The sequence below is a fragment of the Harpegnathos saltator genome, unplaced genomic scaffold (genome assembly GCF_003227715.2).
Source record: "Harpegnathos saltator strain DR-91 unplaced genomic scaffold, Hsal_v8.6 scaffold173, whole genome shotgun sequence".
Taxonomy (NCBI): Eukaryota; Metazoa; Arthropoda; class Insecta; order Hymenoptera; family Formicidae; genus Harpegnathos; species Harpegnathos saltator.
The window spans coordinates 115,561-141,800 of NW_020229954.1; the positions used below are offsets into that span (position 1 = coordinate 115,561).

Sequence of the window (26,240 nt, forward strand, 5' to 3'; positions counted from 1 at the left end):
GCAATCATTCCGCATAACCAACCTCATATTACAGTCATTTTACCGTTGGTGATTGATTGTCAAGCGAAAGACGTAGGCGGTATTTTACAAGTACATTCTAACGACCTGAAGCATTCTTTCGTTCAAATATCTATTTTGCTTGGAAATGGCACGCAAGAATTTTAGGCGCTCGTTTATCTGCCTCTGACATCAATCCAAAGTTCCCCCGCGAGGGAGCCTTAAGATGTCTTTTATAAGTCTGGGGATGTTTTCGCCCGTATAGAACTCTACCTGGAGTCGATCCTCTTCGTCGTCTGCGCGTCGTACGCGCCGTCATAGTGCTGATAATGATAGTAGTTGCTGTTGAGGTCCTTCACGCCCGGATACTTGCTCTCGTGACTCGTCATACCCTGGAACACCTTGGACAGCACTTCCTCTTCGCTCTGACCGTAGTTATTGTCGTAATCCTCCATATTGTACTTGTAGTTCGGCTCCACCTCGTAGTTCCTGCGGGAGATGGTACCGCCGAAGGGGTATAAGAAGTACGAGGCCAGACCGAGACCGAGACCCACTAAGGACATTACACCGAAGCTCGGCATCACCTCGCGACTGAGAAAGTTGTAGATCTGCGTGCTAATTCCCTTCTGCGGTTGCTTCTTCTTCGTCTTCGTCGTGTTCGCCGCTATCTTAGTCTCAGGAGCGATCTTCGACTCCTGGACCGCATTGTCTATGATACTGGAGTCGGTGACGCTCTCGCTGGTCTCCATCAAGCTGGACATTATGCTCGCGACCGTCGTCGAGCTAGGCGCCACTGACGTAGTGGATGGCTTGCGCCTACGGACTTTGTTCTTCTTCCTTTTCGAATTGTGCCTCGGCCGTTTCGTCGTGCTCGATGCTATTGTCAACGATGGCGTCGTCGACGTTCCCGTCGTCGCCGCCGCCGTCGTCGTCATAGTGGCCACTTCGGTTTGCGTCTCTACGTTGATCTTCGTCAGCTCGGGATTGAAGTCGAACTTCAGGTCTATCCTGGAGTTGCTTAGCTCGTCGATGTTCTTCTCCACGATCTCGTCCAATTTGTCCTTGCTTATCTTCTCGATCTTCAGGATCGGCGCGTTCATCTTGATCGGGTCAACCTCGATCTGTGTGGTCTCGTCCACGGGCTTCTTCAGCTGTACCTTCAGCACATTGTTGACGTTTGTGCCGATCGGTTTCGATCTCACCGGCACTTCCACGAGATCCGCACCTGACAGGTTCGATTTGGAGGTGGTGGTGAGGGCGCTCAAGGTGGTCGCGGTGGACGCCGGTTGCAAAGTAGTCGGTGTCTTCTGAGTATCCATCAGCACCGAGGCTTTTATCTTGGTGACGAACATCGGCCTTTCCGTATTCTCCGGCCTGTTCTTCAAGGTCGTGATTATTTGAACCGGCTTGAACGTCACCTTTTCGATCTTACCGGTCGACGCGGTCTCGTTCTTCGTCGTATCAGGCTTCACTGTGCTTCTCCTCGTCGGGGTAGGTTTCGGTCTACCCTGTTGACCCGGTCTCGACGGTTTCGTCGTCACCGACGTTGGCTTCGGATGCGGAGTCGTTCTCGACGTGGTGACCTTCGGCTTGGGAGTAGTGCGTGGACTTTGACTCTTCTTCGTTGTGGGCGCGAATGTCGTCGAGGACACTTCGTCGTTCGTCGTAGCGCTCGCAATCGTAGTGCGCATCGTCTTCAGGGTAGTACTTGAAGAGGGTTCCACCTTTTCCAAGCTCTGAGTAGTGATCCTCTCCGGTTTTAAAGTAGTCGTGATCTTCTTCAACGTGGTTGCCGTCGGCTTTTTCGTGCTGGCGATTACCTTCTCCGTGGTTATAACGGGTGTCAGCTGCGGCGTGGTCTTCTCCGTGATCTTCTCAGGCTGCGGGATCGTCTCCACCCTCTCGACCGACGAGCTCGGTCTTACCGTCAGCCGCACCTCCGTTTGGAACGGCTTCGTCTTTTTCTCGATCCCTGTGACGCTCTTCACGGTCGTAGACGGTGGATTCAGTAGGATCCAAGTGGAGATACCACCACTGGTGGTCGGATGATTCTTGTAAGCGGTGATCAGTCTCGTCGTGCTCATCTCTCGCTCCAGTTCTTCCTCTGTTATGGCCATCGCCTGGCCGGGGTGGCTGCTCTCGAAATAGCTGAACTTGGAATTCATCGGCCTGCCGAAACTTACGCCCATAGACTCCAGGTTGCTGATTTCCGAGTTGATCTCTTTTATCAACGACGCGTCACTCTTTTCCGAGTTCTTCTGCATCGTTCCGGCGCTGTGCTCGGCTTTGATCAGCTGTTGACTGTTCACCTTCATTATGTTGTCCGGATTCGTGACGTTGAGCAGCTGAGTGGCGACTGTTCTCAAAGACTGGTCCATGTACTGCAGATCCTTCAAATCACGGTTGGTGTTGTTCGATTGCCCGCTGAAAGCAAATTCTGTTGTCAAATTTCATCCGAGAGGCAATTTGAATGGGGTGTCACACATTAAACTCTTTTTTTTTTTGCGAAAACATGCGACGTTATTGATGCAATGCATTACGATGGACCTTCGTATTGTCTGAGATAAATTTATTGCATATCTGACATATCATATTTTGCGATTAATATCATACAGTCCAATTTGGTTACGTTTAACTAGCCGTTTATATTATTAAGAGATTGAAATATTTGTTATTTCAATCGGGAAATTGACGTATTATGTTTCATAGAAATCCAAATAGTGTAAGTTAACTTGTAAACTGACAATGATTTTTATTAAACTTTATTAATTAAGTTCTTAATTAACTTTAGATTTCTCATGATCGTGTGAATATATCCGGTTCTGAGTCTGATTACGTAATATTAAAATTAATTAAAAGGTTATAATAAATAATCTATATTTTCATGACACAGGGAGGTTTTCTCTAACTGAGATGATCAATTTTTTATTTGTTCCAAAGTCATTAATAAGGTCGATCATAATTATCAAATCATTAAAAGGGGAACAATTAGAAAAAGTAAAAGAAACTTAATTTGTTGATTTCAAGTTCCACATTTGCTAACAATATTTGGTAACAGTAAATTTTAGGCCACATACAAACTTTCTTCCTTTTTTTATGAAAAATTATCTTCCAAACTAACGACTTCGATTAATATACACGTCTTGTGTACACATTGACAGATCAATAAATTTTAACCTTAAAAAAGCAACGTGCATTAATTTTACAAAAGAATAATTATATTCCAGCTATCGAAAATATCTCTACATTTTTTTGCTTTTTTAAGTAAAGCGGGCAGTAGCAGGTTTCATTTATTACAAAATAATTTCAAACAATGTAGCTTTTTTCGACATCTCGGACTGCACACGAAATTATCCAGACATGTTGTGATGCTGCGTATTCATTTTTCGGTTATTACAAAAAATATACAGCTTACAGAATAATTCATGGTATAAAGACATAGGATATTTATCTTTATCATTTTGTCGTTATAAACAATTCACAAACAGTTAGCTGTTTAAAAACTTTCGATATCAAGATTCTGAAAAATATAGCATCTCTTTCTCTCTCTTTCTGTCGTTTCGGTTTTCCCTACCTTTTCTACGCGATTTGCAGAGTACAATCGCTTGTAAAATAGCAACGTAAAATATGATCAAGCTGATTAGGCTAAAACGAAAATCTCGAAGTGACAGAAACACTGTAATCTGAAATCCTAAATTTCGGTAAAAACGGTATTCTAAATTTAATAATAAGGATCACTTTATGAAGTCTACTTTCAATTAGCTTTCAATTAAATAACGAGAAATATAATCACGTTCACAACCAAATACATTTCAATTACACGATAAACGATACCATAGTTATATTTCCATATTTATCAAAAATATAATATATCAAAGGTATTTCCACGACAAATCTTTTTCCAGAAATTTTTCCAACACGATAAATCGGTTATATAAGTTGGAGCGGGAGACGACAGGATCAGATGTAAAGTCGAAGGAAGAAGAAGAAGGTGGGTATATGTATTTTTACATATATAAAAAACATACAGAGGGCATGAAGAGTCACAAAGTCGGCCATAAGAAGATATTAATCATTGTGTTTCGAATGGTTTATTAGTATTACAAGTTTCGTTGGCACAAGTACCGCTAATGCCCTGAAATGGTGTAAGCTTTAATTACGTTAAAGTACCGACACGCAACAGGGAGAGCGCTAATAGTCGTAAAGCTAGATATTGCCATCGGAGTTCATATTGTACGCGCATACACGGCTGATACAAGCGGAACGCTATTCCACGCACTATTCTACACATGACACCGCAATAACGACGGATTAACAACAGCGGAATAACTTACTAACGATAATGATTGTACTGATTATCGCCAAATTGCTGGCTGCTCGTGTTAGTCGACGGTTACTCGGCGGTTAGGCGGCTTTGAATACACACTATGCTACTTTTGGCAAAAGTCAGGGTTGGCATGTTTTAAAGCAAAAGTTTTGAATATGTTTCAAGCATTTGATAATTTTAAACATGTGTTTCTTTTAAAACTTATGGTTTTTTGAGGTGTTGTAATATAAATTCTGAATGTAAAATTATTGGTGCTATAAATTCATCTCTTCACAAAATATCTATTTTTTTATATTCTTGCACATACTTATAATATTACACTCAAATGTCACATTATTGCAGGATTATTAGAAAAAAAATTATTACATATACATGTATATATGGTATATTATATCTATTGACTTAATAATTCACATATTATGTGTGTGTACATATATATATTTCGTAGTATTTATTTAAATAAAATGGTTTAAAAAAAAGTTTTCTTACCGAACTACCGATTACACTCCAAACCACATCAAAAGTCAAATGTTCAAACTGTACTAAAAAAATCAAATGCATATATGTTTAAAACATGTTTCTCTGATGCCCGTTTAAAACATATCCAAAACATAAAAAACAGTATTAGACAAAAACATGATGTTTTGTTTTTTTTTTATTCCAAACATTCAAACAGGGTTTTTACCAACCTTGACGAAGTTATAAAGCTACCACAAACGTCGCACAAAAAAAGGAACGTCGTAAACCTACTAGCACGCATGATGCGATCGAGGTCATTCGCGAATGACCTCTCCAACATGTGGACGGATGTGTGATGCGAACTCGAAGATACTCGTCGTATTAGTCGTTATTAATACACACGTCGATCGCGCGAACTTCATTGTGAACGAACGAAAGCACTCATGCGCGAGTCCGGCTGCTCTCCTTCTCGAGTCCCACTTGACTCTTCTCTCAGCAAGTTTCATTCCCGCGTCTATTCTTCTTCAAGAAAGAGAATCAAGTCCATCCAACCTATCTGTCTACTCCAACTACTTTGTCGACTCCTAGCTAGAAGACTCTGGCTAGAAAAGCACACTCGCTTCATACGAGCTTCCCCATCAATCTACCCGAATGTCCGTTTGAGAAACACACGGTCGACCGCGCTGGCGGAAGTAGCGGAAGTGGACGATGTGACAGCTCAAGTTATATACATATAGTCGTGTGTACACGAGAGAAAGAGAGATCAGGAGGATTGAGGAGTTCACCTCCTGCGCTTCCTGCGCTTGCTCTTCCAGTCGTTCAGACGATCGTACTTTTGAATCGCCTGCCAGACGAACTCCTCGAGGCTCGGCCTGAACCTGACAGTCACCTTATCGGCGGCGCGGCCGAGGTCGAAGGCGTTCGGAAACGCCCACGGGAAGATGAACGCGGCGACGCCGAGCACACCGGCCGCCATCGCGGCGAACGGCGCCGCGGCCAGGCTGAAGAAGCCGTAGCCCAACGGGTTCAGGAAGCTGAAGTACGTGAAAGTTGAGGTTATCGACTGCAACACGCCTCCGGGCGTCATGTCGAAATCCTCGTCATCGTCGTCGTCATCGTCGCCATGGTGCGAAGAAGAGCCCACGGGACCGTGCGACGAGGATGAGCCGGGCAAGTAGCCGTTGGACGAGCCCGGCCTACTCGAAGAACTCGGCCGATTAGGCAGATTCGGCAGAGAGGGAACCTGCAGACTACTAGAAGGTACCAGCCCGTTATTCGCCAGACCCACCGGTACGGTCTCACTCAGCGTCGACGGCAACGGGGCGACGGGCACGTTCACCGTAGCCGGCGCGTTCCCGGCGGACGAGCCGGAAGCGGAAGCCCCATTACCGACGTCGCCGACTCCAGCACCTGGCGGTGCCAGCGCAGAAATCGACGCGTCATCGTCCACACCGGGGCCGTCGGCGGATGAGCTAGCGGCGCCGTCCTCCACTGAGCCCGCCGTTGTTTCCGTGTCCTCCGACGGGGCATACACGTTGATGTGAGTGCCCTGGAACACCTCGACGGTCGACAGCTCGGGAGAAACCTGAGCCCCCGGACTGACGACGGGGTCTTTCTGGGAGTCGTAGTAGTCGCTTTGCACCACAGGGTACGGCGACTGGAACGAGCCGGAGGAGGAGCCGTATGTGTCGGCCGCCGCGGTCACATAGCTACCGGAGGACTCTTGCAGAGGGAGGTCGTCGCCGACCTCGTCGGCGTACTTGTCGCTGCCGGTCGCGTCGACGTAGCCTTGGGTCGCTAGGGTCGGTTGTTGAGCCTCGCTCGGTACCCCGCTCGGCTTGAAGACATTCGTGTTGAGGATGTGGGAGTTGATGATGATGTTGAGGTCAGTGCAACCCTCCTTGCTCTGGATCGTGTTGTTCACACGGGTGTAGGAGTTTATCATGATCGTCGGGCATTTGGATTTATCGACCGCTGGCGGGAAAGTGTTGGTCTCTTGCTTCGCAGGCGCCTCGTCTTCATTCTTCTGGGAAGTGAACATTATGTGAACATTGGGCCGTTGAACTGCCTCCGCGGAGGTCTCCTCGGAGGAGGAGCCTGAGGATGCCGTCTGAGGATCGGTCAGGGTCGAGTCGGCCACGCTCGACTGCGGCACTTTCATCTGCGTCACTGTCACGTTCGGCTTCTTCAGGCCGTCGTTCAGGATGTGCACCACTGTATTCTGCGACACGTGCGTCGTGGGCTTGTAGACCGACTGATTCTTCGGCAAGGTTACCTCGGGCCAACCGTTGGAACTTGAAGCATCGGCGGTGAAACTTGAAGAAGACGTTACATATTGGGGCGGATGCACGGCCCAAGCTGGTGGACTCGGCCGTCGATTCGACTGAATGTGATAATTTATCTTATCGAAACCCTGACTCGTAGGCGCATCTTGAAGCATCATGGTCTCCTGGTTGCCGTCGTGAACGCCCATGCTCAGCGGACGATTCGGCTCGAGGTTCTCGTAGATCGACTCGAGCACTGACTCGATCGGTTTGTGAACCCCATCGTGCTGATAGTGTTGTTGATGAAGTAAGAAATGCGTGTGATTCGGCACGACCGGCGGTATCCTCAGCCACTGGATGATCTTCTTCACGCTGGAGTCGAGCACCGGGTCTGAGTGGTTAATGTAGACGCCGTGCGGCGGCAAGATTGAAGCCGTCGCCTGCTCGGCATCGTAAACGCCCGATTCTTGACTGGACTCCACTAAGGACGCGGTGTACTTCTCGTAATTGTATAGGTCCTCGATGTCCTGCAGAGCCCCGTTCGGCCAGTTCTTCGAGCCGACCTTACGCACAGATGTACCGCTACCGCGTTCATTTTCCAGCGAGCCGCCTCGGTCGCCAACACTCGCGCTCTGACTCGGCAACTTCTGCCCAGAAGCAGAAGAGTGACGATCGCCCGTCGCCTGCTCGGGCTTCTTCCTCGCGGCTGTCTGCGTCGAGTGGTCGCTCTTCATCGGCTCTGACGTTCCGACAGCGGTGAAGCGAACGTCGTTGTTCGTCTTCAGTTTCGCCCAGTTCTTGGGATTCAGCGCGACCTCGCCCGATTTTGGCCGATAACTCTGCGGACCGCTGACGCGTGACTTGACGACCTCAATGGGCCGCGAGTTCGAGCTGGGGGACGGCCGTCGAAGCCTGACGAAGTTTCTGTTAGACTTCACCGTCTTCCTGCGAGACGCGGGTCGACCGTGACTGCCAACTCCTGATTTCGATTTCTGGATCAGGGTCGGCCGCGTCTGCGCCGACTCGCCTGAATTATTCAGGCCGCCGCGTCGAACGTTGCCGACATGGCCAAGCGGCTCGCCAACGAATCGCGACTTCAAGTCCTCGTAGGAGGTTACGACCGAACCCGCTCCGTCCGTTATTCTGTAGAGCGAACTGCGGTTCTCATGAATCGAAGATATCGCGGCACTTGCCCGACGATTGCCCCGAAGGTTGAACATTCTCTCTGTCAGAGAGGATGAAGAAGAAGAAGAAGAAGAAATATGCGAGCCCTCCTCTGCCTTGCGAAACGATACTCTATTTCCAACAACCTCATCTGAAGACGAATCAGACCTAACCGCATCTAACGTCTGATTCTTTCCAGCATCGCCGACCTCACCACCCACATTTGCAACATTCCCGCTTCTCTCAAGGCCAGACGCGCGACCACCCGAGGAGACAATTCTCACGGGCGAGTGTCGCTCTGGAACGAGCATCGATTTGTAACTCGGACTCGAAGTCACGCCGGACTTGGACTTCTGCGAACCACCGATTCGCGCTCTTGGAGAATGACTCACTCCAGCGAGGTAAGGATCAGCTTCCAAGCTGGGGCTTGTGTTCGACCTTGAGACGGATCTTACCCAATCCGTCCTCTCGTCCGGACTTCTCCCAGGATTAACGAAGGGGCCCCGAAACGCAAGTGCAGCCGCCTCGCTTGAATCTCGAATAGCCGCGATCTTCGGAACCCCGCCTGGCGCCGAGACTGTCCTCGAAGGACCGCCTTCAGCTTTAAATTCGGACAACATCGTCCAAACGTCGTCGATCTTGGAACGACGAGCGCCAAACGACCGCGCCGACTCGCTCGGCGCAGAATCGCTCGCGCGTGAACCGACTGCGTTAAGCTCGCGCGACGAATCGATACTATCGCGGAAATGTGTGATATACGACTTTCTATTACTTCCGGAAGTCCCTGTATACCTGCTATCGTTCTGAACAATGTCGTGAGACTTGTTCGACGATCGGACGGCTCTCCATCCCGCGTTGCTCGCTCCCGTCGCTTCCGGCTGTGTCGCCACATCCGCGTCTGCAAAATAATGGAGCAAACTGTTACACAAGTATAAATGCTTTATTCATCTCGCGCGTAATCGTAAAACAATACGAGCTTCACGCTCCATTTAACCCTTTAACGCCTACTGGTAACTATAATATACCAGAAACGCATTTAAGAATCCATAACTTAGTGAAAAAAGGGAGATATTTTCGTTTTCTTTGCACCACTGTAAAGGTGAATTCTTCTTCTAAAAAATGGTATATAGATTGTATGTAGATTCGGTTTAGTCTGTTTTTAGCTCAGTTTTAATGATAACATGTTTTGTCAAATTCCAAGTAGGCATAGTTACGTAGCATTGTTACTGACATCTAGAAGTGCACTATAAATGAATAGATTGATATCTGTTACAATTTTATACATTTGGAAGCTTTCTCAGATGCAAAATGTGAAATTAAAAGAATAGAGAAATTCAAAATGGCGAATCCAATATCATGGACACGAAAATCAAGAAATCAACCTATTTTCGTGAAACCTGGTGACCTACAATTTTTTATGCGACGAAAAATGAAGGGACGATTGACTATCTAAATGGTGATCTGTAAGATATTCTCCTGAAATAGTACGCTTGACGCTCTGAATGATAAACTTCACTCACAGATATAGCAAAGTTTCAGCTCAAAAGCTTGTCAAGCTGACTATCAGAGTTATGTCGTATAGATTACCCTTCATTTTTCTCTGTATAAGTTGCTCACTTCGTATATATCCTTTTAGGATCCAAGTCATATTTACCAATAAACAAAAAACGAACGATAAAAAAACCAATATAAAATTCTGATATTTTTTTTGGTCATCACTACTTATAGTCTCAGTTCAGAAAAACTCAAATTTTATTCTTAAAACACCTATAAAAAAGCCGGGCGTTAAAGGGTTAAGTGCGTATGAAAGTTCCGTTGCTTTAGAAACGCTCGTGCAGAGGAAAGACTGGTTGAATCGACGCGACGAGACGAACCAACCGAGAGCGTTTTGGTTGTGAAGGGAACAAATTTTCTAATCCTGATGAATCAAATTCGACTCGCAAGAACCAGAAATCCTGTCTCCCTCCACTTCCTGTGAGCCGAATTAAGCTTCGAGAATCACAAGTTTCCTTCTGATTGTTGTGAAGCAAGTTCGGTTCTAAGAATACCGGGAATTTTGTTTCCTTTAAAATACGACCGGCACATTGATTCAATCAATCTCTCTTCACCGTGAATGAAGAGTGTGCAGATTGAAGGACAATCGGAGATTCATCGAGCTGTGATTATTTGTCGAATAATTGCTACATATGTCAGCCTTGGACGCGTAACGTCAGCGAGGGATTCACAACGTTTATAATAATAATAATAATGGGCCGATAAGCACGATTCGGTCGCGTCAAACCGCTAACGCGACGCAACGCCGAGTTTCGCAATGACATATTTTCTAATGGTCGACAGGGAAGCGTTTCCCAATATTGAGACATTCGGTTCTGTAAGAAAAGTGACGCAATGTTGATCACGCATCACGTTACGCAGAGCACATTGACGTTATCGCGCACGTATAAATAACAGATTAGGAATCGAATACGCATGGTTCATTAGCCGTGATTGCGCCATTAAGGAGGCATCAATTTCGCGTCGGAAAACATCGTTTCCGAGGTCTCGACTCGTAATGTTAGGTGATTTCGTCGCTGAACGTCATCGATCCGTTGCGTTTCCCCTTCTCGTAATCTCTTTCAAGGTATTATCGCAGTGCGGTGTCCTGTGTGAAACCTACCATTCCTCTGAGGCCTGGTGTCGCCGGATCCTGCGACCAGCAGGACCACCACTAACTTGAACAGCTTCGTCCGCATTTTTGCACTGAAACAAAAATCGAGACAAAAACATGTATTCAACGTAGAATTTGGTGACGAAAGAGAAGAAAGTTATCAAGATTTATAATTTAGCGGCGACTCAAAGGACAATTAGAATCCAAAAGTGCAAGATGTAATTATATTTAATGTTGACCGACTGAGTAAATTTGTCGAGTAAACGGAAGCAAACATTTCCTATTTCGAAACTTTACTTCTACATCAACTCTGTAAATTTTACTAAATTTGAAAGACCGCGCGATGCAAAATCTCGATATCATTGTAACATTAATATGTAACTGTTTTAATAATAATACAGAAATTTTATTGTACTTTGATACTGTAGAATACTACTCGATGATTTTTTCTACGTCGCAGGTGAAATAAATTTGTTGCAAATGTTTTTATTATTCGCCATCTTGATTTTCTATCTGCATTCAACTTTTTCATGGTTTTAATAAACTGATAGTCAGAGTATAACTTGTTTCAGTGAATAAAATAAAATAGAATAAATCAATTTTCAAAGCCATTTACACCAGCATTGACAAGGTTTTGAAGTAGGAAGCGAAAGTTTGGTCATTAATTTATTTAGTCCATTCATATCAAGTAAAAGCAATTTCACGTCAAATTTGCGTCAATTTCACACAATAATAACCGAGTATCAACCGAGTATTAGAAACTGGTTATTAATAATTAGATAATTATCTGCAAATATTCTATGAAAGAAAAGCATTATTTTACAATATTATAAATCTTTTGAGAATGTTGCGTTACACGTGGAAAGACGCGCAGAAGACAACACGAAGACAACGTAGAAAAGTAAAAGACAACGCAAAGGCAACGTAAGATTCCGCGAACGGAAAATCGCGCGTACGCCAGGGCTGTCCTCGACACGGTGACCTAAACTCAAACGCTGAACCTGATCTTGAGCAACGATCTAGATCTCGTTGCGCGAGAATGGACTGACTGTGTGTCGTCGAGAACCAGTCGATGAAGAAGGAACTCGTCATTCGCAAAAACGGATTCGCGCGATCGAGCGGACGCGCGGTTGACCGGACGAGCGATCGTACGCGCGGCGTAAGAAAGACACGCGTCCATCGGAAGTGGTGGAGCAAGTGGCGGAAGCCGAAACCCCTGATTTTACGGCGACGAAGACGCGACGCTTGCATTAACATTCGCAGGAAGTAATGAACGCCTGTCGCAAATACGAATTTGCGTTATGCGCCGTACCGCGCGTTCGCGTTTCCACGTGAGTTCTCGCAACGCTCTTCTCATTCTTTCTTCATAAAGTAACGCGTTCCACGGCAACGATTAACGTTAATATTTGCGGAAGTAATAAGCAACGAGCGATATCGCAACAAAGATTTGCAGGTACGCGGCGGTGTCGAAGTTTCCGCGTTTCTCGTTGATCGTTTCCTGCGATCATCGATCGATATTTCAATAACAGAACGCGTATTCGATAATGCGTTCAATCCGTGCAATGCATTCGACAACGCAACGCGTTTTATCGAGTAAAGTGATGGGTGCGTTAATTAGCGAAAGTGTCCCAATCCGAGATAATTTAATATCTGTTTTCCTAAATGAATCAATTAATACGGGCCCATGTTTATATATTTTTATTCGAAAATTCATATGTTGTTATCACTTGTAGCAAAATCTCAAATAAGATTGAAAAGTATATTAAATGCCGGAACGACATAATTACAAGCGTATTGCCGACGACGACAGTTGGATTAATTACGTCGCCTTACAACTTGATAGTTAATATTAAATATACTTTTTTGGACACTAGATGCTACTGCAGTCATTTCTGAACAAGTATCATAAATAAATTGAAATCTTTGCATAAATTAGAAAAATATAATGTAACTAGCTTGACTTGTTAATAGTTATCATGAGTGATTTATTAATTTATTTCCACGATGAGATTACTTGATTGCTAATCGAAGCATTCATCTCATCTGTTTTTCTTTGTCACCGTCGGAGCTACTCTCCGATCTGTCTTAAAACGACACAAACGAGGCGAATAAACAGATCGCAAGACGCGCTCGCCGAGGCGACGAGACTGACGCAATTGTCACGACGGGACAATTCAGCAATTCCACGTGGGCCACGCGACGCGAATCTTTTATCGCCGATTTACCGGCGAAGGCCTCGCTCGAACAGAACCGTTCGTATTCGATCCTCACTCCAGACGGTTCCAAACGTCGACGCACGTAGAATGCAAACGGCGGCATCATTCCATCCTCGTGGGCGCAACTGAACGTTCAATGCGATTAACGTCGACGTTAATTGTCGACATTGACAGACATTTGCCGAGCGGGCGAATAACAACGGCAAACGTCGGCTGGACGACGCGGAGCGCTCTTTCCTTCCCGCGCGTTCAAGTCTCCGCGTGATTGCACGCCCCGGGGGGCTAAAACGAAGCGTCTCGCTGCGTCAGCAGCGCCCGAGCCCGGGATTCCGAGCGAAGCGTCGGCGGCGATGGAATCCGTGGAATTCCCCCTAGCGACCGACTCGATTGTCACACGAGCGTTCTTTACCGTTGCATTTTTTCGTTCATATTCGTGTCCGCTAACGGTACCGGGCGTCGATCTTCTTCAGGCATCCTCCACGGGCACGTGACGCCCGTGCATCCCGACGCGAGCATTCGAAGTGCCGAAGCGCAGGAGGCGTCATTCGCCGGCGATGGAACAGCCGTCGTAGAATCCGACGCGTGAATTCTACGACCGGCGGCGGCGGCGGCGGCGGCGGCGCGTACCGTTAACCATTTGAATGTTACTCCGAGCCGGAAAGCCGTCCACGAAGTCGCTTCGTCGAGTAGCGGATACGGGCCCGGTATAGGCAGGCTCCGAATTCCGAGCGAGCAACAGTCGATGCACACGCACGCGCGTGCACCTTCCCCGCCCCCTCTTCCCGCCGGCGGTCAAGAAAATTTCTCGGAAACCACAATCGAGATCTAATTTCCGGAAAAGATTATGGACTCTGGCTGAGAAATCCGCGGAGATCAGCGGGAATTCAGCTTCAACAAGTCTCAGACACGTCTGGAACACGCGGATCTAACCGGGAGATTCAAGCGGACGTCATTTGTTTCTCACGAAATTTTCTCCATTGTACATTAAATTTGAACGAAGCGTGTGAAACTTGGAGGTATTTATTATATATTCTACGAGATATAAATATGTAGGAAACGCGATATAAATATGTAAGATATGTAAATATGTAAAATATGTAAAAATATATAAAAATATGTTTAATACTTTAAATGTTTCGTTTTTTTATTTTCTTTCTCCATTTTCCATAATCTGTTAAACTAAATGGTTGACGTAGAAGCGAGATACCATATTTAATTTCATGAAAAAGGAGACGTATTTTTTGTTTCTTTTTCTCTGGTGGCCGGAAATTTTTTCCTTTTTATTATGTGGCCTAAAAAGTGATCATTATAAAAAAACGCGATTTCTTATAATATTTCAATTCTAGACAGAGAAGGAACCCAATTGGTACCATCAAGGGGACTTATTTTTGAACAAATTTGGTCACTCTAATCGAAGCGAACGCTGTATATCTGGAAAGATCTTGAAAAAAAAATGTTACACATGTTGTTAAATGAATCGATCTCCGCTAGCCAAAGAGAAATACGATCTCGTCGTATGATCACAGCGATGACGATCGCGATAGCGATCGAGGATCGCCGGCAGTTTCGCGAAACCGTTGTATACAACAATAATTGCCATTATATGCGCGGCTCCTTTTATTTACGCACTGACTATTTTCGGTGGCAAGAGCGCGGCGGCAATTTCCCGTAACATTGTAGCGTAAGTAGACGGAAATGGACGCATCATGCGCCCGCGAGGAAACGCAGTCTCCTCCGCGGTGTTCATTTCAGCTCGGTTAAATGTAGTTAAATGTAACGCGAAATATAATACGAGCATGAGTCTCGCGGAAATTGCAGCGGGCTAAAGAGGACGGCGATAATATTTTGTCGGTCCATTAAACATAATAGCGAAACATCGTTCCTTCGAGGCTCAGCGAGCGAGCCAACGTCAACGGGAAGAGCAGAACAGCAGTTCAATCGGCGGAAAATCGCCCGAGCCGCGTGTATCTCAAGCTCGAAGCCGATAAGTTCATCCGCTCGGGAGTGCCATCGGAGGCGCGTGTGGGCTCGCGGTATCATCGCCGAGGGAACGGGTCTCTTTCCGGAACGCTGAGCCTCAGCGGAAAAGATCGCGCGCAATAACGACACGCTATTTAACAAACAGATTCGCGCTCTAACGAGCCACCTCGGATACCGCCGGCTGAAATGAGAGCGCGGATAAGGAACGCGCGAAATTAACGGGAGCGGGCGATCGTCCGGGAAGGAACGAGGGAGAGAGCATGTCGATCGTTCGAGCCGGTCGAGTCTTCCTCTTCGCCGCTTCGAGTCTTCCTCTTTGGCACGTTTACGCGCTTTGGATCGTTTACGCGCCGCGTCGTTCGCGAACGCACCGTGACCATCTCGCACAATAGGACGTTCCCATGAGCGCGCGCGCATCTCTCTTCGCTCTTCAACGATCCTTAACTCCTGCCATTAATAATGATAACGCTCATAATGTTTCGCTATCGCGTCGCAAGAGCGTAACGGCTTATCTCGCGGCCGCGCGCCGCGGCGAAGCCGGGCGACTTCGTCATGGGAGACATTCTCGTTGGAGCGTGAAACGCCGAATAATTCAAGCTGTCCGCGGGGCGGCAGCCGAAGAAGGAAACTCGACTATAAATTGAAAGTACTCGCGTTCGTAAGAGAAAGACGTAGCGACCATTTTCCCTTTCCTTCGGAGATCTCAGCCGCGTTAACGCGGCTTGTTCGGCTGATGCGCGTGCGAGCGCAAGTTCGTCGAGGCCGATTAATTTCCTAGGTCGCGCGGGCCGGCGAGTTTGAAGGAAGGAAGATGGTTCGATTAGTAACGGTTGATGGAGAGATCTCGCCGGCTGATCGAGCAGAAGTGGAACGCCCAATGGCGCCGATTAACGTAATCGTCGCGATCATCGCCGGATCTTTTTGGAGCGTGGCATCGATATTCGCTCCTATTTCGCCCGTCTAATGAGACAATGAAACACGATGCGTCCGTGAAGTTATCATCCATCGTTAAGTATAACGTAATGACGTAAGAGGCAAAAGAATCTCTCTCTCTCTCTCTCTCTCTCTCTCTTTCTCTCGAGGAAGCGAAGGCGAGCGCAATGAAATAAATACGAGTGCGATCCGCCAGCGGTATTCTGAACCTGAACCCGCGCGACGTTCCTTCTTTTTCTCGCGACTTCGTCGTAAACTTGTTTGCATTTCTCGGCGAGGTAACACTCGCTCCCGGGCTGGATTAAGGAAAAAGCGCACGATGCGCTGGCCGAGCATGTGGGATCCTGCATCGCGTACGTGTCGTTGCACCGTTTCTGTTCGTAGCACAATTCTACGATGCAATTCTCTCCCCCTCTCATCCTTCAGCCCGACTTCAAATTTCCTGATAGGTGTACCATAAGTCTCTCTCTCTCACGCTTTACATATCACCGAGCAAGCTTACGCTCGTGCGAAACATCGGCACCGGCCGCGGGGCGAAGCCGCAGGCAGATCGGCCAGCTCGAGAACTCGAGCCGTGTGCACGCATGAGAAATCATCGACAATCATCCAGGCAAACTGATCGTGACCTTACCTATATCTGTGGATAAACCGCTGGACCTCGCATCGGACCGCACACGAGACGCGATTTGCACACACACCCCGACGCGATCGCGCGACGAAAAAGCGCGAGCGAGCGAGCGAGCGAGCGAGCGCGCGCGCTTGCGACCGGCGACCGCGACGCGACGACGAGCACGCGAGACGCACGCGACGAGCACGCGACTTTACTCCACGCACCGACCACTGCGAGACCCTTCCACGCGTTGAACTCTCCGAACGGACACCTGTTGGGCGAGAAGAAACGACACCGGGGGCGCGACACCGGAGATTCACTCGCTCGCTCACGCGTTCACGCGCCGGAGAAGCACGAGGAAACACTCGCTCGGCAAAGGCACAGACGAAGCTGTCGAGGGAGTTCCCGGGGGGGCTCCCTGGCGAAAAGAGGCAAAGAGAAGAATGGCACGAGGGACGGAGTGGTCGGACGGCGACGATGCGCGCGCGGTCAGTGTCGACCAGCCGGACGGTTCTTCGACAATGGTGCACGGCTGACTGGCTGCTCCACGAGCTCCGTGCTCGTCGCGAACTCAGCCTGGAGAAGGTTTAGTGGGCAGGAAGAGCGTCCGCCGCCGCCACCGCCGCCGCCGCCGCCGCCGCCGCCGCCGCGGCCGGCGCTCACCTAGCCGCGAGGTAAACCGACGAAGAAGGTGGAGCGCGCGCGGGCCTTAGGACCCGTTACTCCGCTGCTACGAGATCCGCCCGAGTTGAACAACCTTCGGCCAGATATAACGCGCGTATGCTAAGTGCGCGCATGCCGCGAGCGAGCGAGCCAAAGGGAGAGAGAGAGAGAGGGAGAGAGAGAGAGAGAGAGAGAGAGGCTCTTCCGCCGGCGCGACGATCGAAGTGGGTGAACCCGCGGACGCTAATACGGTATCGCGGGTCGCTCCCGAGGCTCCGGCAGAGACGCGGCTTGAGGACGTGAGCGGCACGGATGTGGAGCCGGCCCACCTCCGCGGAGGAGGACTCGTCCTTTTGTCTGTGTTTATGCGTGACGCGTGATTGCGACACGACCCTGGCAGGAACGCGGACGGAGCCGTTCGACGGCCGTCTGGCCGCCGTCGAATCCGATCGCAGCGATGAGACTAACGGGCCTCCGCCAGGCCATCCGGGCCCGGGGCCGCGCGTTTCGGAAGAGATCCGGCGCAAACGGGTCACGACTCGCGAGCGCGAGCTAGTCACCATCTGATATGAATCGGAATTCGCCGCGGCCGCGGCCGCGGCGATCAGGAAGAAAAGTGAACAGCTGAACTTTCACAATAACGAGAAGGGGCGCGCGGGAACTGATACCGCGCTGATATGCGATCGGTATAGTACGGGAGCGCGCGTCTGTGAAAGTTCATTCTGTATCATTTGTTACTCGCGCGTGCGATATCATTGCCGTTGTTACTCGAGAGCGATCCGGCCGACGACCCGCTCTCTCACTCTCTCTCTCTCTCTCTCTCTCTCGTCCTCCGCGCTTCCCCTGCGTTTCCGCGAGGACTACCGGGGAGGAATGAGTCTCTCCGGGCGTCCGAGAAGTCGGGCATACAAAGTAACGTCGATTATCCACGCCGGCTGTCAGTCAGTCGGTCAGTCTACTTCGATCCAGTTCGTCCATTCTGCGCGTGACAGCTTGATGGGGGACTGGGGAGACACTGATCTCGGCGATGATGAAGAGCGTGCGACACGCTGAGCGACGATTAACTCGCGGGATTTCTTCGGCCGCCGCCGCGCCGTAGCGCGAAGATTTCAACCGAAGGGGAGGAGCGCGCATGCCGATGTGGCGGAGCCTCGCGTGGCGGCCGCTCGACAGCTGGAAGCTGAAGAACGGAACACGGTACTCGAATGTTGCCGCTGCGCCGTCGTGTGGAACCGGTTCGTAGGAGGAGAGGAACCGGCGCCTCTCTTTCCCAGTCGACAAAGGCACCGCGCGTCCTAATGCCGCGGACGGGACGTAGTGCGTGCCAGTGATCCACTTGCCGCGTCTTCGCGCGCGCAATCGGACGACCCTCGGGCGCCTCCTGCTGCTGGAAGAAACTGCGAGAAACGAACGACGAGCGCGCGGAAATCTGCTCTTCGATTATTCATGAGAGAGAGAGAGGGAGAGGGAGGTGGAGAGCAGGAAATCCTTAAACCTTTAGAATACGTTGCTTAAACAACGGAGTGAAATCACTGAGGTCTCCCCAACTAGAAATTTATCAAAATAGTCTTTAATGTGTATTTTCTGGGATACGTTAATATTATACAAGGTGAGTCATTTTAAGTGTGTTACCTACTCCGATAACTGTCTTATTTTTTATTGTAGAAACAAATGTTTCAGACAAAAGTTGGCTGGTTTCAAGGGGGACACAAAACAACTATATCAATTTATTTACAGATAACGCCACTTTCGAGATATTCACTGATAATTGCTTTTCTTACATGGAAACCCCTTAAATGGAATTTTTTTATTATATTATCTTCTTCTGCCAATTAATCTTAATAACTTTTGTCTAAAACATTTTCTTATTTGCCTAATATCTTTTTAGATATTTAAGAAAAACTTGGTAACTTTTTCAATATTTACGATATCTCGCTATTTGTCGGAAGAAAAAATAGTACTAGACTTTTTTTATTCTACTTGGTCTCAAGAATATATTGTTACAATAGTGCCCTGACTTTTGTTGATTTGATGATTTTGAAATCTTCAAAAGTCGATAAGTTTTGTCTGAAACATTTGTTTCTACAATCATAAATAAGAAAGTTATTGAAATGGGTGCGCGCAACACATACTTAAAATTATTCACCCTATATAGAGTTATATTATATTATTTAATGAAGTTCACCACATTTATTTCTACGAACTCACACAAATCTTGTTATTACTGATAAAAGAAATGTGGCTAAAGATTCGAGCATATCTTTTGCAAGCCGCTTATCTGTAATAAAATTACAGACCATGGCCGGCCGTTAATAAATGGATCACACAGATTACATGAATCACACAGATTCAATTGTTTTTGAATCGTAAACGACGGAGGAGGGGAGGGTCGTCAAATTCCCTCCGTCAAAAATTCATTGAAGTAATTTTTAATGTGTATTTTCTAGTATTTTAATATTATATAAAATTATTATATTATTTAATTAAGTTCACTCAATATTTATTTCCATGAATTCATACAAATTCATACAAATGAATTCATACAAATTTTGGAGGACCCTCTCTCCGTATTCTAAAGGTTAAAATCAACCCACCCGTTGCGCAAGTTTGCGCGCAACGTTGACAATTCGTTCGTAGATACTGCCAAGTGAAATGAAAAGAATCCATTCATCAATGGCCGCTCGTAGTGTATAATTTTATTACAGACTAGCGACTTGCAGAAGATGCTCGAATCTCTAACCATGATCCTTTCATTGATAATAACGAAACAGTGCTTGTTTGAGCAAAGTAAGCGCCACCGTTATCCGCCATTCCTCAGGTGATTGCCCCGATTCCGCGTCTGTCAAATGACTCATCTTGTGAGTCGATGAAATCGCTAACGACTCGACGGACTTTCGCAAACCCCTTCCCGAGTGGGAAATTTCTTGGGATCTGATCGGAGCTTAGTCTAACTTCGCCAAGTTCTACGCAGATTCAAGTTAGAAGTTGAATGTTTCGCGATCTTAAGCGAGAAAAATCCAAGGAATCCGTGTCGGGAGATTTACAACCCAGAAATATTCTACGCGGGATATTCAGCACGATTTTATCGTCACTACTGAATCGACATGGTAGAATGTCAGACATCTCCAAAAGCCAAGCAAGTTGATACTTGAAGGGTTGGTACTTGAAGAGTTAAAGAATTCGCAGTCAGATGTTTTCTTTAAAAGCGCCTTAGGTTTATCTTCAGGTGCTTCGTAAATTCGCCATTAAAGCGGTATCTTTAGACAAGCTCAAGATCTACATACAAGGTGTTTATTTCAAAACTTTCCAGCTAATTATCTCGAAAACTATGAAAGATATTAAAAAAAGCTAAAACACGTGTTCCATGAAAGGGAAAGAGAATGGCATTATCAGTTTTTAGAAGGCGTTTTCTAGGTTATTCGAAGGTCAATCTTGTTTTTTAAATGGAAACCTATATTTTTTATTGCGGGATATTATTCTACGTAAAAAACCAGCAACTTTTCTGTAGGAAACATTTTTTTATCTGAGCACTATGTTGGAAAATACTTAAGAAAATAGTAAGGCATAGTTAGTGCGTCAAATTTGTCATTTATTAAAACAAATGTTCAAAATGTTCTCCGTTGTTTGCTAAACAATAATAAAGACGATTTTGAAATTCTGAACGAACACTTTGGAAGGTATCTGTTGGAACAGCTCTACATTCCTGTACAATTCTTTGACGCAAATCGTTGATATCGTTTTCCGGCGGAGTTTTATAAATAGCTGATATCCCTTTAGATACTCTCCGATACAAGTTTTACACTTGACTGAATAATACACTATGAAAGACAGAAAGGAAGTGATTAAGTACAACAAATAAATGGCCAAAGAAAGTCAACTTTGTTTCCGAAAGGTACGTGTTAGTTACGATCAGGAAACATCAACGATTTGCGTCAAAGAATTGTACAGGAATGTAGAATTATTCCAATAAATACCTTCCAAAGTGTTCGTTCAAAATTCCAAAAGCGTCTTTATTATTGTTTAACAAGCAACGAAGAACATTTTGAACATCTATTATAATAAATAACAAACTTAACGCGGTAACTATGCCTTACTATTAAGTATCTTCCAACATAGTGCTTAGACAAAAAAATGTTTCCTACAGAAGTTGTTGATTTTTTTTTTACGTAGAATAATATCCCGTAATAAAAAATATAGGTTTCCATTTAAAAAAACAAGATTGACCTTCGAATGACCTAGAAAACGCCCTCTAAATAAAAAACTGATAATGCCATTCTCTTTCCCCTTCATGGAACACGTGTTTTAGCTCTTTTTAATATCTTTCACAGTTTTCGAGATAATTAGCTGGAAAGTTCTCAAATGAACACCCTGTATAACAGTTGACTATGATGATAATCGCATCAGATTTAATATCCACGTCTGTTTTGCCTTCAAACAGTCCAGCGCATCGCGAGATGAGTCGTTCTCACCCGTAAAGAGCCCGAAAAGCAGCGGCGCGGCCGCGAGGAAGCGACGCGTGCGGGCGAAGACCCGGTGCGCCCGGCGTCGCGACCGATGAAAAACACGCCGGTAATTACGTGGTGTATTTAGCGAGAGAACCAAAAAATCGATCGCGCACGCAGCCGGAAGGTAACGTAATAACCGAACGCGCGTCGGCTGGCCCAGAATCATCCTCCGCCTCGGCTCTATGTGGGACATAGCGGCACTTCTTGCGGATTTAGATACCTTCGCCGGCTGACAGCATGCTGGCGTCGCATCGACGTCATCGGTAGGGAACCATTTTTGAATTAAGTACACCGTCTTGGAGCCAGATCAAGCGGCCGATGCGTCGCTCTCGCGATGGAAAACTACGGCCGGTCGAATCGACGATGCGTTGCGGCTGACGCGCGCGTCGCACGAATCTCAAATAACCCGTTGCGCTCGCTGCTCTAATTAACCCGACGAGTGCCGAACAATAGCACCTGAATTATATCTTTTGTTCTTGCGTTTCCGGACGGAAGGATCTCACTTGGTTCAGTCGGTCCTACGAGAAGAGACCAAACTGCTGGTCGTTCCATGATCATCCGCGCGTGTCGTGACCGGCGAAACTTGAATCTCTAAAATTTGTATCATAATAAAATTGAAAGGTTTTAAAGTGACGGAACGTTCTAAACTCGTTGTCAGATAGTACATATTAGAGGGGTGCTATTCAAAGACAAAACATAAAAACGTAATGATCTTAATCCTGACTTTGATAGTCTAGCCTAACGACGAACTAAGGCTATGCTATTCAGAGACATTTCTCCGAAATAATTTAAATCTGGCATCTGGACCAATGAAATTAAATCCTTCGGGCGGTATTCATAGTAGGATCTTATATTTAATCATCTAAAGTTTATCTTCAGATACTTCGTAGCTGCAATACGATCACCAGGGAACTGTCAAAGTGTGACTCTTGAGGTTCGCGTTTACATTTTGAGACTCTTTTGTTTTAATTTGCGACAGTAAAATTATTCCCAATAGATACATTAAATAAAATGAAGCGAAGTAAGAAGGCTAATTGGATCACAGAGGAGAAAAGTTTCCCGACGGACTCGATATTAAAAAAAAGAAAAAAACATTATCGAGGTATATAGACACAAACACGAGTAAGGCCGAACAAGAAAGTTGGAAGAACATTCTTGATGATCAATGGATACGTCAGGGCGTATATATACGCTTGTAGCAGTTGAAAGGTTAAACCAACCGTAGATTACAGGTAATTTAGTTAATCTTACAGATAATTTAAATGTAAGCTGGATGTCTCTGAATAGCATTCTTGGAGTTTGCAAAAGCTCGTTGAATGTTTAATCGTACTTTCTTTTGTTAAAGGTTACAGTTGTTAAAGATAAAAATGAAAGATAAAAAGATAAAAGATCTGCCTTACTTTGTAGATTACTCTTATACGCCTCTATCCTAAACTATTTCTATTGAAATTTATTTCTATTGAAATAAATCAATTACATATTAATCAAGGGAGTTTATGCAATTAAAGCAATTACCATCGTTCCCCATCTTCCTGCCACCTTTCAGAATGTTATATAATTATCTAATTATGCGTGGATAAAATGACTTATCACTGCATTCATGATGAAATGATTGATGATCGCGTATCCCTAATATATTCCCTCTTACATGTAATTATATTTTTATCTTTATTTATATCTGTGGAATTTTTCCAATGCGCGATTACCTACTGGCTGACCGATGAAAAAAACGCTAACACATAATTGCCTAATCACCGGCACGTTTCGGCTCGTCACCGAGAAACGAGTCGCTCGTTTACTCGGACGAGGATACTCGACTCGAATCGAGATCGACGGGATCGCGACATTTCCGGGCGGACGACTTAACCGGCGTGCCTGGCGTACTTCATCTCAACGCGGCACCTCGAGCCGGCAATTGCCCGGAACCGCCGAGCGTGGATTGCGATTATCGCTGAGGCATTGGTCGTTGAGCTCGTAATAAAGGATCGCTCGCACAAAGAGTTCACCACGGATGAATGTAGGGAAAACGGAAAAGCAGCGGACCTGTCGAGCGAGCGAGTGCATCGTTTGCGTCCCGGAAGGTCGCACCGTCAAAACTCCTGATGATGAAAAGCATCAACCTTGTAGACACATAGGATAGACTCAGCATGTCATAAGTCCTCCTTTAAGACATAAATCGGCTTTGGCAGAACGGAGAGAGAGGCAAAACATCGGTGAATCTCTGTCCGTTGTGTTGCGCACACATTAGTGACAATCATGGCCGGCAATTAACAATGACCTGAATGTACCGTAGAATATTGTGCATAATTGCATAAATTTTGCTCGACATTGTATTCTCCCCGAGACACTATTTATAATTAATCAATTAATGTAACTGGATTAATTTGAGGTGAAACTTTCATCGGAGTCGCCAAACATTCAGATTTTAATTGACGCTCCAGATTTTACCAGCTCAATGTCCAGCTCTACCCAACTGATGCACCAGCTAATGAATATGCAGTTGAAATAATATTAAAATAAATAATATTTAAATAAAATTAATTAAAAATTAGTTAATTAAAATAAAATAAATAATATTAAAATAATATTTAAAATGCCCAAGTTATACACTAAATGTTTATTTTAGCCATCGATAAGAATATTCTTCAAGATAAGATGTTCCTCGAAGGTGATACCTTTACAAACTACATTTTCAATTTTCCTTTTGTCGTTGAAAGTCTTCGACGTTACAGATCTGGCAACATTCTAAATTCCACTCAAACAATAAAATAATTCGCTCGTGCATTTTTCTAGACAACAACTAGATCCGTGCGGCCGTCCGCCAATACTCGTCGACAGATCGTTGCGCTGGTCAAGGCAAAAAATGCCCTTATTTTTCGCTTCTCTCTCTCTCTCTCTCTCTCTCTCTTTCTCTCTCCCTCTCTCTCTCTCTCCCTCTCTCTCTCTCTCTCTCTCTTTTCGTCCGTTTTGTCGGGAGAATATGCAGAGTATGCAGAATCCGTCTCATATGTGTTTACGGGTAATCCGGTAAATGGCCGGTACGAATCGTGCAGGTAATACAGCTGGCGAACGCGCCGCGCAGGATAACGTAGCGGAGGAAACAACGACGACGGCGGCGGCACGGTGGCACAGGAAACGACCGGGTACCGGTATTTGAGCGACTGTGGTAATTGGCACCCGCGCCACTGTCGCGCGCGTCGTTTGCTTTCTTTCCTCTTGTTTTCCCTCGTCCTTTTTCACAAGGAGATCGCTCACAGGACGAACTCGGCGCCCGTCGGGCATTACCACGTTAGACGCGTCACAACTCGCGTCGGCCTGTCGCCGACGGCGTTATCTCCAATAACGTGTCGTCCAACACGCACTCGCGCGCGCGCGCGTGTGTGTCAGGTCGTAATATAATTTATTAAATTACACCGCGGATAATGTGATAGATACGCACGACGTGTTTACGCACGTTTCCCATTTCTCCCGGCCGCGGCCGGCGCGGCCGTGCGAGATCGGAGCCGCCTCGATGATAAACGACAGCGGGGCCAAACTCCGGCGTTTCCTCTCGGCGGCGGAACGGCCGCCACCGTTATTGCCGCGTGAAATATATTTATGATAATGCGATCGACGGGACAGCTCATCTCCGCCCGTGTGATCTCTCTCGGATCTCTCGGCCGTGCGCGCGCGAATAGAGCGCGCGAACGCCATCCATTCGTCGCGGAGACAGGATTCGCCGCGGGCTGCGCGAGCAATGTATGTATTTATGGGCGCACATGGTCGTAGATTTATAAAGCGGCCCATATTCGCGTCGTGGATGCAGGATGATTCGTAAGTACCGCGAAGAGTAACGCGTGAAGAGCGGATCTCCTGTTAAAAACTGGAACAAAGATATTTGTGGGGCGATTTCTAAATATTGCGAGACCCTCCGGCGTCCCGTTCTTCTTTCTCGTCGAGCGCTGTTTACCGTCGCGACGGAAGCGCGATTTTCAGGTTTAGCTGCTGCGTTCCGTGTCGACGACTCGGACATCGCGACGGACTTTGGATGAGACTACAATTTGCAAATTGCTATCTTTGTTAATCATTCGGATTATTTATTAATACTTCGTAAAATGAAACAGTGATAAGAGAAATTCAGAACGAGGAGATAACGCGATACACTTAGCTCGGCATTCTCGAAACAGCAGAATGTCCCTTATCGTTTTTCAAGTGGTGTCAATCGCGACGACGATTGTAATTTTCAGCATTGGCTGTCGGTGCAGATTAAAGAATTGCGATGGGCTCTGAGATAACAAATAAAGTCGCAAAAGAGTTTGTTAAGACGCAAAAGCCCGAGGGACCAAGTCAACTTCACGCGGATCGTGGTGAACTTATCAATGATGTTTCATAAATTTAAATTAATTTCACATACATCATTGTTTATTCTCGCAACGCGATCGTTAATTGAAATATCCACCTTAATATCCCACATGAAAAACTCGGGCACAAACACG

The 26,240-nt window shown here is 46.3% G+C and overlaps 1 protein-coding gene across 2 annotated transcripts in view; it reads right to left on the reverse strand.

The window, feature by feature from the left end:
• LOC105191290 (uncharacterized) overlaps window positions 1–26,240 on the reverse strand; it is a 31,300-nt gene that overhangs the window by 3,198 nt on the left and 1,862 nt on the right. The window contains exons 1-4 of one of the 2 annotated variants that reach the window (XM_011154583.2): window positions 16,619–17,188; window positions 10,868–10,950; window positions 9,004–9,109; window positions 271–2,421 (exon numbers count right to left, since the gene is read on the reverse strand). In XM_011154583.2, the coding sequence (XP_011152885.2) occupies window positions 271–2,421; window positions 9,004–9,109; window positions 10,868–10,943 (2,333 nt within the window). In that variant the 5' untranslated portion in view covers window positions 10,944–10,950; window positions 16,619–17,188. Of the gene's footprint in view, window positions 1–270; window positions 2,422–9,003; window positions 9,110–10,867; window positions 10,951–16,618; window positions 17,189–26,240 lie in introns of those variants that run through there. The other variant, XM_025297220.1, reaches the window with a different exon arrangement.